Source organism: Cinclus cinclus, chromosome 22 (assembly GCF_963662255.1).
Source record: "Cinclus cinclus chromosome 22, bCinCin1.1, whole genome shotgun sequence".
Lineage (NCBI taxonomy): Eukaryota > Metazoa > Chordata > Aves > Passeriformes > Cinclidae > Cinclus > Cinclus cinclus.
Genome location: NC_085067.1, coordinates 2,452,900 through 2,465,707, shown reverse-complemented (window position 1 = coordinate 2,465,707; position 12,808 = coordinate 2,452,900). Strand labels below are relative to the sequence as shown.

The 12,808-nt window shown below is 38.3% G+C and overlaps 1 protein-coding gene across 2 annotated transcripts in view; it reads left to right on the top strand.

Annotated features, from left to right (window-relative positions):
* BRIP1 (BRCA1 interacting helicase 1) overlaps positions 1 to 12,808 on the top strand; it is a 91,997-nt gene that overhangs the window by 42,065 nt on the left and 37,124 nt on the right. The window contains exons 17-24 of one of the 2 annotated variants that reach the window (XM_062506950.1): positions 6 to 118; positions 1,541 to 1,623; positions 2,850 to 3,131; positions 3,840 to 4,628; positions 6,870 to 6,943; positions 7,424 to 7,502; positions 8,968 to 9,183; positions 9,812 to 9,969. In XM_062506950.1, coding sequence (XP_062362934.1) covers positions 6 to 118; positions 1,541 to 1,623; positions 2,850 to 3,131; positions 3,840 to 4,628; positions 6,870 to 6,943; positions 7,424 to 7,502; positions 8,968 to 9,183; positions 9,812 to 9,969 — 1,794 coding nt within the window. Of the gene's footprint in view, positions 1 to 5; positions 119 to 1,540; positions 1,624 to 2,849; positions 3,159 to 3,839; positions 5,475 to 6,869; positions 6,944 to 7,423; positions 7,503 to 8,967; positions 9,184 to 9,811; positions 9,970 to 12,808 lie in introns of those variants that run through there. The other variant, XM_062506951.1, reaches the window with a different exon arrangement.

Here is a 12,808-nt window from a genome sequence, read left to right as displayed (position 1 = left end):
TTTAGGTTGAATTAAAGAGGAAGTACAATGACCAGCACAAAAGTACAAGAGGCCTTTTATCAGGGAGTCAGTGGTATGAAATTCAAGCTTACAGAGCTCTCAACCAAGCCCTGGGAAGGTGAGATAAACATAACTAAAACTATATAAATTTGTAGAGCTTTGTTTTTTAGGGAGATCTTTTAGGATTTATTCCCCACTTTTAGCACAAAGGTGTAAGTGAGACCAAACCTCTCATATTGCAAATTTTGTCTCTTGAGCTGCTGTGTGCTGACAACTCTGTTTTTCAGCCAGTTGTGCACTTGGGCATTGTTATAATTCAGAGATTTTGTTTTACATTCAGAACTCACTTTGATTTAGTTGAAGTGTATTGCTCATAGTCCAGGTAGACAGGGAAAAAAAAAAAAGCACAATCAGAGACAAATAGTTCTTGAGCTTTAAAGCAAATGAAGATTCTTAGGACTTTTCCAATGCACTAATTGTTGACACTCTCAGTGGGCTCAGAACAGTTGTTTGATATTTAGCCTACAAGTATTTTTGAAAGGGAGAAATAGCAGTGGGGTTTTTCAGACCTTTGCAAAAGGTCAATTCAATTATTGTGCTCACTGATCTCTTCCCAGATTTAGAAGAAGTGGTATAGCTTCCCTTTCCTAGATGGAAAAATTCCCCCAAATGTTATTAACAGGGTGGAATTAATTCATCCTCCTTCAACAAAATTTATCATATAAATAAAGATTAGAACTGTCATCCATATCTATCATAGGTTCTGTGCATCTGTCATGGATACAGAGCCACAGAAACATCAGCTGGAAAACTCTTCTTCTTCAAATTAGTTCTAATTCAAATGTGATTAAATAAATGAAGGCTTAGAGAGAAAATTAAGAGAAATTGTAACCTTAGGAAATTTCATTGTGGATTCTTGTTGTCACAGGCCTGATTTCTTAAATTCCTCTTTGGAATCTAAGAGCATTGATTAAAATAGGTTAAGAAAACTCTCAGTTGTGGAATACCAATAGTGAAATAATAACTGTGAAATCAGCTTGAACTTAAATCAAGTTTTAGTGACAATTACTTGTTGTTTAATTGATCATTTGGATGTCTAAAGTTAAATGGAGAAAATAGGCTTCCATTCCATTCTTCCATTCATACAAATTCCTTATAAAACCATAAGCCAAAGCCCTTATAACCTGAGGTGTGGGGAAGGATTTTGATAAAACCACATTCCAGCAAGCTGGCAGGAAACTATAGTATTTACACTGCCCAGTTAAGAGTGGAAAATGAATGATGTGGTTTGATTAGCTGTTGAATATTTGTGTGTTTTATTTTTAATTTAGCTGTTTTCATGTAAATTCAACAGCTGAAGGAAAATGAAGCTCCTGTGACATCCGTAACAATTTCTGGTGCATACAGTAGAAGAGCTCTTCTTGTATAATTTTGCATATTCCAACTGACTCAGAGCAGTCCTTTTTCCTAATTCCCACAGATTTTTGCTGTGTGCCCTCTAATTATAGAATCACTCTTTCTTTTTCCCCCTCACTTTTAGGTGTATAAGGCACAGGAATGACTGGGGGGCTCTTATTTTAGTTGACGACCGCTTCAGGAATAACCCAAATAAATACATAACTGGTAAGGGGGAAAAATCTTCTGGGGAAGCTTCCTAATGTTGAAAAATACTGAAAACTCTGAATTACAGAAATGTGGTTGTACAAATACAGGTGAGTAGGAAGGGTCAGAACTGCTGAATATTCGATATAAAACAAGGGTCTTCTGTTTGTAGTTTTATACTGGGTAGAAATAAATGCAGATGAAATAAAGCAGATCCTGCACACAAGCTTTAAAATATAAAAATGAGAAAGTAAACTCTTTAGGAATGTGTTTTTACCTTTGTTCCTGCCCTTTTGGCTGGGCAGAGCTGAGCTCAGCAGCCCATGCTGGGCTTAGTCAGCAGGTGGAGCTCAGCTGCTGCAGTTGAATCCAGCTCCTCCTCTGATGTGCTTGTACAAAAATCCATCAAAATTACTCAAGTAAACAAAAGAAATTCATATAGGAGCAGAAATAATCTGTGTGTTCAAGGCTTGGTAAGATTTCTTTCTCTAAAATGTCAAACTTCACCGGAGAGTGAAGTTCTCTGTTGTTGTTGTAGGTCTGGTTTTTTTTTTATTTTGTTTTTTTTTTTTAACTGATATTGAAAGAATATTTAAATGGGTTCAAAAACACTTTCTAAAATCAGTCAGGTTTTACTTGTGTCAGTAAAAAAGAAGCAGTCAGTTTTTACTTGACCCCTGTGTGCTCCAATATAATCTAAAAAGCTGTAAGATATTTAAGAATTTTAAATATTATTTTGATAGGAGCAGGTTATAATAAAACTTGTAGTTGTAGAACAGTTGTGATTCTTTCTGAGTTACTGTTACTTACTCTGACACAAAGTTGTAAAAGCTTCATTATATTCAAATTGTTATCAGACCCTGTTAATATGATAATAAATAACTGTACTCTGTGTAAGTTGCTTTTAAATAATTCATGGTAACAAGCAGAATGAAGACCCAGGCATCAAAGAAATGTAATGGTGTTCGTACAAGGCAGCAGTTTGAACCTAAAAAGAAGGCTAATGATAAAGGGAAAAGCTCTTGATAGAAAAAGAAGGATATTTTTAGTTTGCTTATCAGAATACTGCCATTGAATAAATCAAATTCCCAGGCCTGTAAAGGAGGAACTGTTGTAGCTTCACGAGCAAATTCTTGAAACCTTTGCGACTATACCTACCCAGAAATACTTGCCCTCTTGGGGTGCTGTTTATTGATGTGAAGTACCTAATACAGATGCTGTTCTTTTGGAATGTTGTTTCCTCTCAGGATTATCCAAGTGGATCCGGCAGCAGATCCAGCACCACGGGAATTTCAGCAGCGCGCTGCAATCCCTGCACGCCTTCACCCTCAGGAACCAGAGGGGTGGGGATCCTTCCCCAGAGCCCAGCACTGAATCCCCTGCACATTCCAGGGACCTCTCCCAAGGCTCTCAACAGGAGAGCCTGTCCCCAGATGTTCCTGCTAAAAGTCAGGAGCAGAATTCGGGCTCTGAAGTTCCCGTTCCTGCAGCCATCAGCTCGCTTCATCCCACAGCATGGGATCAGCCAAGTGACAGCATGGCAACAGAGAACCAAAGTATGTCCATTCCCACTGGCAATTCCAAATGTGGGGTTGCATCTTTTCTGGAAGAAACAAATGTGTTTGAAAATTACAGAAGTGCTATAGTGGAAAATGATAATTATTCACAAATGTGGAGGAGCTGTGCTCAACAGACTGAAATTAATTCTCGTTCCATCTGGTTGTCTTAAAAGAATAATCTTTGATACAGGACTAGCAAAATGTTTTCATTTTAATTTCTTTTTCCATTAAACACTATGAAGATAATTTAAAATATATTTGAAATACATCAAGATTAGCATTACTGCAATTGATCCCTGGTTCAAGCTACATGTGTTGTTTAGACATTGCTGTGAGACACCATCCATGTGATCTCCTCAAGTTCCAGCTTCACAAGTAAAATCCATGCCTAAATTTTAGGGGAGGTGCTGATTTCATTTCAATCAAGAAAGAGGTGAATAAGTTAAGAGCACAGTAATACAAGATTACAAATTTCAAATCCAGTCATACTCTATGTGCCTGATAATCTGTTCATTTAATTAAGATAATTCATGTGCAGATATAGTTGTAACATCTGGGCTATTGTTTTTAATGAATGTTATAAAATCACTGTAAACCCTCTAAAACAGTGGTAATTCTGATGTGCTAAACGTGCTGTAAATCAGATACAATTCATTTGTGTTTTGCAATTTGTCACAGGTGACCAGCAAGTTGATGTAGAGAGCCATTCTCACCATGTAAACCAGAGAAGGCAATGTATGGAGTGCACCCCCAAAATGCCAGCAATTAAAACAGAGACATTAAAAATGAATGCTTGGACCAGTGCTGATATTGTGGAAAAGAATTGCTGCTCTGAGCCACTGACTTCAACCCCTGTAGCCAAGAGCTGCAGGGCCACGGCAAGCAGCAGCCAGGAGCATGTGACTGGACCTGGTGACCTCACTGACCATTTAAATCCATGCCAATCACTGTTAATTGCAGAACAGAAACCAAATGGACCGGAATCACATTTGGAAACAAGTCGTTTTTCAGTTAAAAATGCTGAGGCTCCAGTTGCTGAAGGACATCCTGGTAAACTGCAGCTTCCAGCTGAGCCCTGCAGGGAGTTCCCCTCAGCAGCAGGGAGAGCTGAGCCCTCACCGTTAAATGTGGATGAGGATGAGGATGAAAGCATTTACTTCACCCCAGAACTCTATGATGATGCAGAGCCAGAGGAGCAGAGAACTGAACCCCCACTTCCAGCCTGTTGTGCCACTGGGGATTGGGTGCAACGTGGGAACTCCACAGCCCCTGCTGATCTTTTTGCCACCGACACCTCAGAAACACAGAACGTGGCTGAAAAAGCTGAGGCTGGCAGAAATCCCCATGGAATTATGGCAAATGCAAGGAGCAGGGACGGTGCACTTGGTGCTGCAGCAGGAGCAGAGCAGGGAGGAGCTCAGGAGACCCCAAAAAGGAAAATCAGCCTTTCCAGATCCCGAAATAAAGGTGTGGCCTCCTTCCTGCTGGGCAACAGTGGCACCTGGTGACACCTGGTGTGGGAACCGTGGTGAGCAGCCCTCAAAACACCACAGGGCAGCTACAGCTTCCCTGTCCTCATGGAACTGGAGCTTCCCTCAGGCTCCATTTCTCATTATGGCTTTGGGGTTTTCACTGGGAGGGTTTTGCAATGGGCAGTTTTCTAGAGATGGAAGGAAGATTCTTCATCTTGACTTTGTGGCTAAAGGACATCATGTCTGGAAATTCTGAATAGAAACCCAAGTAGGATCTGACTTGGAATTATTGGTTTGTCCATTACAGATTTGATTAGTCCACCATTAAATATAGTCAAATAATGGGGTTTTTCTTCAGAAATCAAAACACCCATATAACCAAATTATGGTTTTCTGCATTTGTTAGATTGGGTTTTTTAAGTAAAACATCTAGACCGGTATCTTTGCAGATCAAGTCATAGATTGAGCCTAAATACCAAACCAGGTGTATTCTTCAGTACTTTGACTCCTTCCAATTTCTTAGGTCAAAATGTCCAGCAGGAGCTGTGCACATTTTGATATTTGATGAAGATGAGAAGCTTCTTCAGAGAAAAAAAATGAGGTTTCTTTAAATTTTCCTTTTGTGAGAGGATCTAATTTCTGTTGTTTGGATTCTGTGTTTATTCATGTCAAAACCTGTTCTCATTTGTATGTCCTACAAGCACTTTTTACATGTAGCATATAGAATGTAAATTGTACACAAAGCTCTTTGAATCTTGCCCAGTCTATTTTTTTAAAGAATTTTAATGTTTCTTTCGTTTACTGCAATGAAAACAGCCAGGATTTTTCTGTAATAAAACATACTCACTTTTCAAGAAAAGATTGTTCATTGCCATCCTACATTCATGTGAAAATGCAGGATTTTTACAATCTAAAGAATGGTTTATAGGAATTGATACTTTTTGTTTGAGAGCAGAAATGAAATTATTAACTGGTCATTTTCCATAGAAGTTCATCTAAATAACATTTTGAATCCATCTTTACAGAGCTGTGAACATGCTCATATCAATAGGATTTAAATTGTGCCCTTTCTTTACACAAGAAATTCATCTTTATGAAACTGGACACTGTTTTCAAGAATGAAAAGAAGAATTTCTTTAACTGGCAGCATTTGGCATAAAGCGTTTGGTTCCATTTTTGCAATATTAATGATCAAGTTTCCTTGGTTTAGGTTTCCTGAATTTCACTTTGGATTATCAACATTTAAAATTTAGTTGATGTGGCAGAAATTCCAGTACTGAAAAACTCTGACACATCTAAAGAGAAATATTCTTTATTTCTATTTAAACTATGCTGAAGTTCCTGTTGGTACCTGGTCTCTAGAGCTGTCCTGGCAAGTGCTTTGCAGCCACATTCCCCAAAATTTAGGATCAAAATTCCCCAAAATTTAGGATCAATCTTGGCTTCATCCTCAGGAGTCTCAGCCCTCAGTTTTCCTGAAGCAAATCCTCTGCACCAAAGCACTTTGTGCATTTTTGTGTGTCTGAACAGATAACAGAAATCACTTAAGCTTTGTGACTTGTCTGCTCCTCCAGTGGCCAACAGCCTCTTATTTGTCTTTCAGGAGATTTGTCTGTCTTTAAATCCATAACATTCCAAAAAAAAAAAAAAAAAACAAGGAGAAAATCCATCTCTTTTTCCTTATCTGGAGCAGATTGTTCCTTTCTTGAGCTTGTGCCTCTTCCTTTGATCAGAAATCCTTTAAGGCAAGGCCTGCTCTGTGTCAAATCACACCCATTTAAACTTTATATCAAATTAACCATGATTTCTAAGATACCTGTTGAAACATCAGCACTTGATACTGTGACTCCTTGAAAAAATTTCTGTCCTCTAAAAACTCAACAGGTGGATAAACCCCTTTTGGGTTCTGCTGGGTTTGGAAGGTAAGGGGTGGACTGTTTCTTTTGGTGTAAATTAATTCTTAATTTGTCTTTATATTTAATAACTGTGTTATTTGGTATGTTAGAGGTAAGAATATTCTTTATAGGTAATATATTTATGGGAGTTCTCAGAATTAAATGCTGCCCATTCTGCAGATAGAAGGGAAGTCAATATACTGAATTTCTTAGAATGATTTATTTGGATTTATCACATCTATCAAGGCAAAAACAATGAAAATGCTTTTCCTGCTTTGATATTATAGCTCAGTGTATTCTCTGTTGCCTAAAATAATAACAACATCTTGAATTTATTCAAGGATTCAAAGTTCAGAGGAGATGCAGCAGAAGGAAAGCTGCCCCTAGGCAAAGTGACTCCTCCCGAGAGAGAAAGGTACCACATCCATGGGTTAAATACCTGTTCTGAGTGGCTGCTGAGTGCTGAGGTGCAAGGGAATTAAAAATCATTTCATCTATCATTTTTCTAGTGAAATAATACAGTGAAATAGTTTCTTCCTGATCTGCATGCTCAATAGATTCCTTTGTTGCTTGTGGGAAACAAAAAGGCACCAACCATCCCTGGCTCCTTTGCAAAATTCCCAACAAATTGATAGCCTGCAGTGTTATAGGCTATAAAATCCCTCATATTTTATATGACAGTGCTTCTGTTTAAGTAAGGTTAAACATTTTTATCATGGTGTATATTGAATTATTAACTAATATAAATGATAAACATTGACACAGACTCCTTTGAGTATTTTAAGTACTGTATTTCTCTGAAGCAGTTTTGATGGATTTAATTTTATTTCTATTTATCTGCATCATTACTATATGCAAACCAGTATTTACATGCATTTGTGCATTGCCTTGTTAGAAGGAAACACACAGCCAGCCTTGCAGGAAAGGACTTTATTGTGTTGTCTGTGGAGCTGAAATCCTGCCCAAAGCACAGGGTAAGATCAGTTGTTTCATTGGCAAGGATGGCATTTCTGATCCAGCCTTTTACTTTCCCAGATCTGGATGCTGGAGGGATATTTTAGAATAATTGGTTCATTTCTCCACTGGATTTGGTATCTGGATAAATGAGTTATGAGACCTGCAGAAAGCCTTTGAGAGAAGGGAATTGTGACAAGAACAATTATTTAAAATCAGTTATTTTTTCTGGCAGTTTTCTGGATTCAGTGGTCCTGCCACACTGATCTGTCTTGAGCTTAAATCTGATATTTGAGGCTTCACTGAAGGCAATTTCTGCCATTATGGGAGGAATTCTTTGGAGCACAGTGGCCCATTCACTGGGGTTTGTTCCTCCCCAGGATTAGGTGTTAATTTGCTACCAGCTGCTGTGAGAAGTTTGGTAATACCTCGGCACAGTAACTCAATGAATCCTGGGCATGTTTGCATGGAACTGTCAAAAATCTGACTGAAAATCCAGATAATTACACTGCTGTTCATCAATATGTAACCTACCTCGTATTAATTTGGTTTTAGTCTGTTGTGACACATTGTACCAAGTGGGGATGAGCTGCTTTTGGAAATTCTTTGTGTTTATATGAGACACTTTAATTTGGGAATGTCTAATAGCTGATAAAGGTAACAACTCTCTTTTTTTAAAAATGCTTCATCTTCAGGTCACTGGGCCATATGTGATAATGACCTAATTACAAGATATTCTCATCAGTTACATACAGAAACAATTAGAGATGCTTCATGCTTAAACAGTCTGGATCTGATGAAACCAAGAAAGGACAAATCTCCTCAGGAAACCAAACCTGTGCCTCAGGGAGAATGGGAGATATTCCATATTCTGCCCCTAATAAAACCAAACCAGTTAGAAAAGTCCACACTGGGCAGGCCCAGCTCATGGGGGCACTTCTTGCCTCCCTGTTTTCCTAAAAGAACCTCAAAGATTTGGGTAATCTCATCAGGAACCTTCCATTCACTCCCTGAATTTATCAGTATCATCATATCCCTGGTGCAGAAGCTGTGAAATGGAGCCACAGTGCCCAGGAGAGAAGCATTCTGAGGCACAGGAATGTCTGCACTTCCCAGGGTGGCTGTTGTCAGCAAGAAGTTTTATGTTGTTTAAACTGAATCTCACATGCCAGTTGATTGAGGAAAGTGAAAAAATCTGAAAATGAAAAATAAATGGCTTTATTCAAAGTGGTTGATTTGGGAGTAATAACAAGGGGAAAATTATCTGTTGAAAAGTAAATTTTGGACACATTAAAAATTTTAAATAAGGCCTTCTTCCAAGGGCCATTTACAGCAATAGAAGTCTTTTCAGTGCCTGCAGTGAGTATTGGATCGGGGCCTAAATTCCCATCTTGTAAATGTGGAAAGTTTGCAGCATGGTTGAACAGTACTGTATTGAAAACCATGTGTGTATGTAAGTCTTACACCCCACTTTTTAAATTATAGGAATTTTGAGAAAAGCTTGCTACAGTAATAGTGAGCTGCAAATAATCTGGAAACTCTTCAGAAATGCCAATATAAGAAGTAAAGAATCCATTAATAATTGTAAGTGTAAACTAGAGGCCATTTCAGAAGATGATAATGTGATGATGGTCATCTCAGATGCTGCAAGTCTTGCTCACCTTAAAGAGACTTTGAAGATTTATCAGATGCCAGTGGAAGGTAAATTCTTACTGATAAATACCAGCTAACATTTGTCAAACCCTTTTGCTTTAAATGAATTTAAATACCATTTACAACATTGGCACCCTTCCCCTGGGCTTCCCCTTTTGGGAAACTCATGGTGAGATTTTCCTTCCTCAAAGCTCTGTGAGTTGTGCAGGTTTAACAAACATTGAAGATGAGCTCCAGTGTTCCCTGCACTCCCAAATTTGTTGGGTCTTTTCAGAATATCCTAATGAAGAATAAAAGACAAGGATAATGAGAACAGAATCCTTTCCATTCCTTACAAGTTAAAATGGAATTGGCCACATGTACCCTGTGGTTAAAGCACTTCTGTGTTTGACAGGAAATCATTCCAGGTGCCAGCCCATGGAATGTGCAACCCTTTGGTTCTTCAGGTGACTGAGACCAAAAATGAAGTATTTTATTTCATATGTGGGCAATTCTCTTGCCCGTCCTGTGGTGTTAGGATGGCACAGTTAATGAGATGTGATTTTTGCCACAAGGACTGGTTTTTGGGAGGGATTACTCAACATATGTGAAATGCACCTGATAAAAATGACTTTTATCTCTTTTAAAAAATCTCTCTTGATTCCTACGGAAACCACTTTTTCTTTCTTTTTGAAAGACCTGAATGGCAGTTTATCTTTAAATGCTATTTGGAATGAGAAGGAATCTTCTCTGACAAGTTACTTGCAGTGCAGGAGCTGTGTCCTTCAGTCCATTTCTCCAAGTCCTTTGATAGGAGCTGAGGTTACTCATTTCAGTAATGAAGTGCAGTCATGGGTAAGTCAGATCAGTTTATTTTGTATAATAAAATGGTCATGGAGTGATTTGTACAGGAAATACTAAAATGCTATTTTTTGTAAAAGGTAGAATTAATATTTATCTAGATAATTTCATATGATTTATCTGATTTTTACCGTAGATTTGAAATGATAATTAAGAAGTAAGTTCAGGTCAATGAATATATTTGTCTATACCTGATTTGTAATATCTGTAATATTACATCTCAAAAGGGCTAGGAAAATAGCAGCCATCCATGTCTTTCATGAAAAGAAAACCAGAACAAAACATATTTACACAAGTGCTGTAGACTTGAATTTTCAGACATGTAGTTTTATGTTAGTTTTGGCACTAAAAGAAAAGAAGTCAGTCAGCCCCTGAAGGATGAACATGGACACGGTTTAATGGAGTCAACAGGAAGAAATTCATTTATAGGTATTGCATTTCAATGCGAGCAGATGGAATTCTCAATAGGACCCTTTGAAATTTCCATGAGAAAACTCTGTGGTTTTGTCTCAGAAGTGGAGGGTGGGGCTCCATCCTGAGTGATCTGTGCAGGTAAGCCCAGGACATCTCTGCCTTCCCTGCAGCTTCCTTCCTTTATTCCATGGATATAAATACAGTTTAATGAGAGTATTTTGAGACTGAATCTTTGCCAAAAGCCGAATATGATCCTCATGTTTTGGCCTCTGTGTGTCATTAGCAGCTGTCCAAACTGAAATGCAGAATATGACAGTGTGGTGATGGGCAAGGTTTGTGAAGCATTATTTGCCAGGAATTTTGGGGTTTCAAACACCACCATGACAATTTCATGGCATTTCTAGCATTCATTTTGTATCATACACAATGAAATGTTACACTGAGGGAATTTCTCCTGGCAGAATATGAAATAAAGGGATCCTCAAAGGCAGAACGAGTTGATTTTTTTGTTTTATCTTCTGTACTGTCTTTTTGTGGCTCTTCCATCAAGTGTAAATATGGGATCAGCTGGGTTTGGCTTCAAAATGTAAAACAAACCAGTGTTTTCTTCTCAGCCCACCTGTAGATTGAACTTCTGGGGTTTTTTTTTAGCTAAAAATACTCAGTTAATTCCTGCAGATTTTCTGAATTAGTCTCTTCCTTTCCCATTCTTCCCTGTTCCTCTTTCTCTACCCACAAGAAAAAACCCTCAGAACCTTGCAAGAGGCTGAACCCCCCAGCTCTGGCTTTGGGGAGTCACTGTGAGAGCTCGTGGCTTTGGGAGAGACACATCTAATCTCTTAATGCATGGCTTTGTTTCAGGAGAGGCTTGGGGGGAAAAAAAAATATCCCATCATCTTCTACAGGGCTGGGAAACCTTTGTCCATCTCTGCTTTGGATCTGACCATGGCTTTGGGGTAGATTAATGTGCCAGGTGACTTGAATGTGGGATTTGAGGGGGTGAGGAAGGAAACCACTATCTTTTTGTTTGTTTGTTTGTTTGTTTAATTTTGTATGTGGAAATAATGATATTTATTTACAAAGGTAGGATGGACTGGGAATGAAAGATGCTAGAGGTAAATACAGCTTTAATTTTATCACCTCTCTGCTTTAAATCCACTGGCTGTTGTTATCTTGTAATTGGGAATATATTCATGTAAATGAAGGCACACAGAATGACTCCAAGGAGTTGAAAATGATGATTTATGATGTGCTATCATTTACCAGAGCAAACACAGATGCATTAAAGTGAAGAAGCTGTGATTCAGTCAGTCTTAGCTCCCAGTTCTATACCCTTGAATCCAAGCTCCTGCTGTTGCTGAGCAATATATTTGTGGAGATAAAATCAACATTATAGTTTCTCCTGCTGCCCACCCTGTGGTAAATCATGTTCATTGTCATGAGGTATCGTGTGTCATCTTAAATTGCTTCGTGTCATGTGCTGACTATAAATCAAGTACAGTTGGTTCTGGAAAGCAAGGAATTATTCATTTAATAGAAATCACATTGCTCCAGCAAAGCAAGCTTAAAATAGGATCCCTGGATTTAAGAGCTGTTATTTACTCCTAGATTTGGTCACCCTTTAAAGAGGCAACGTGGTGTTTTTATGACTTAAATTTAAGGTGGGATTAACAAATTGCCTCTTGTGCATTTTTAAATCTCCTTTTTTATCAATTATTTCTATTGAAAGTTAGATTTTTAAATTTACTGCTACATTTCTACGAATTCAATCACGTCATGTGTTCCCCATTGACCTAGAAACCTGCATTAACATGAAATCAGTGGCATATAAATTATTAGTACGGTTGTTTTGTATTGCTTAAAACACCCTAAGTAATTGTATATTGCTTTCTGGGAATAGAGTTGTGTTTGTGAAATGGAATAGGAGGCAGTACTTTGGAATTAAAGAGAATATTTTGCTAGCACAAACGTAGGGGTGCTTTAAGACGTAGCTCAGCTAATGTACTAAATCACCCCTCGTATGTTCAAAGGCGAACGAAACCCACAATTAAAATTTTAAACTTATTAAGGAGTTGTTGCTATCACCGATTAGACAGTCAGCTGTTGAGACAGTAGCTTTTATATAACAGGATATTGTTTTGTTCAGCACGTTACCACATTTGGCAAACTTTTATCTTAATGCGCCTACGGGGAATTCCAGTCTGACCTCAATCTGAGTAAAGCCTCGGAGGGGCCGGAGCGGAGCTGGCGGGAGGTGCCAGGGCCCTGCTCCCAGACTGTATATTTGTTATCACATGTTAATCAGATTCATCATTCTGTTTAATAAAGATTTCAGCTGCCACGCGAATGCATAATCGGCTATGTCTGAGTGCCCGTCTTTTGTCTCGAGCAGATTGCTCAAACTGTATTAAGCATCATT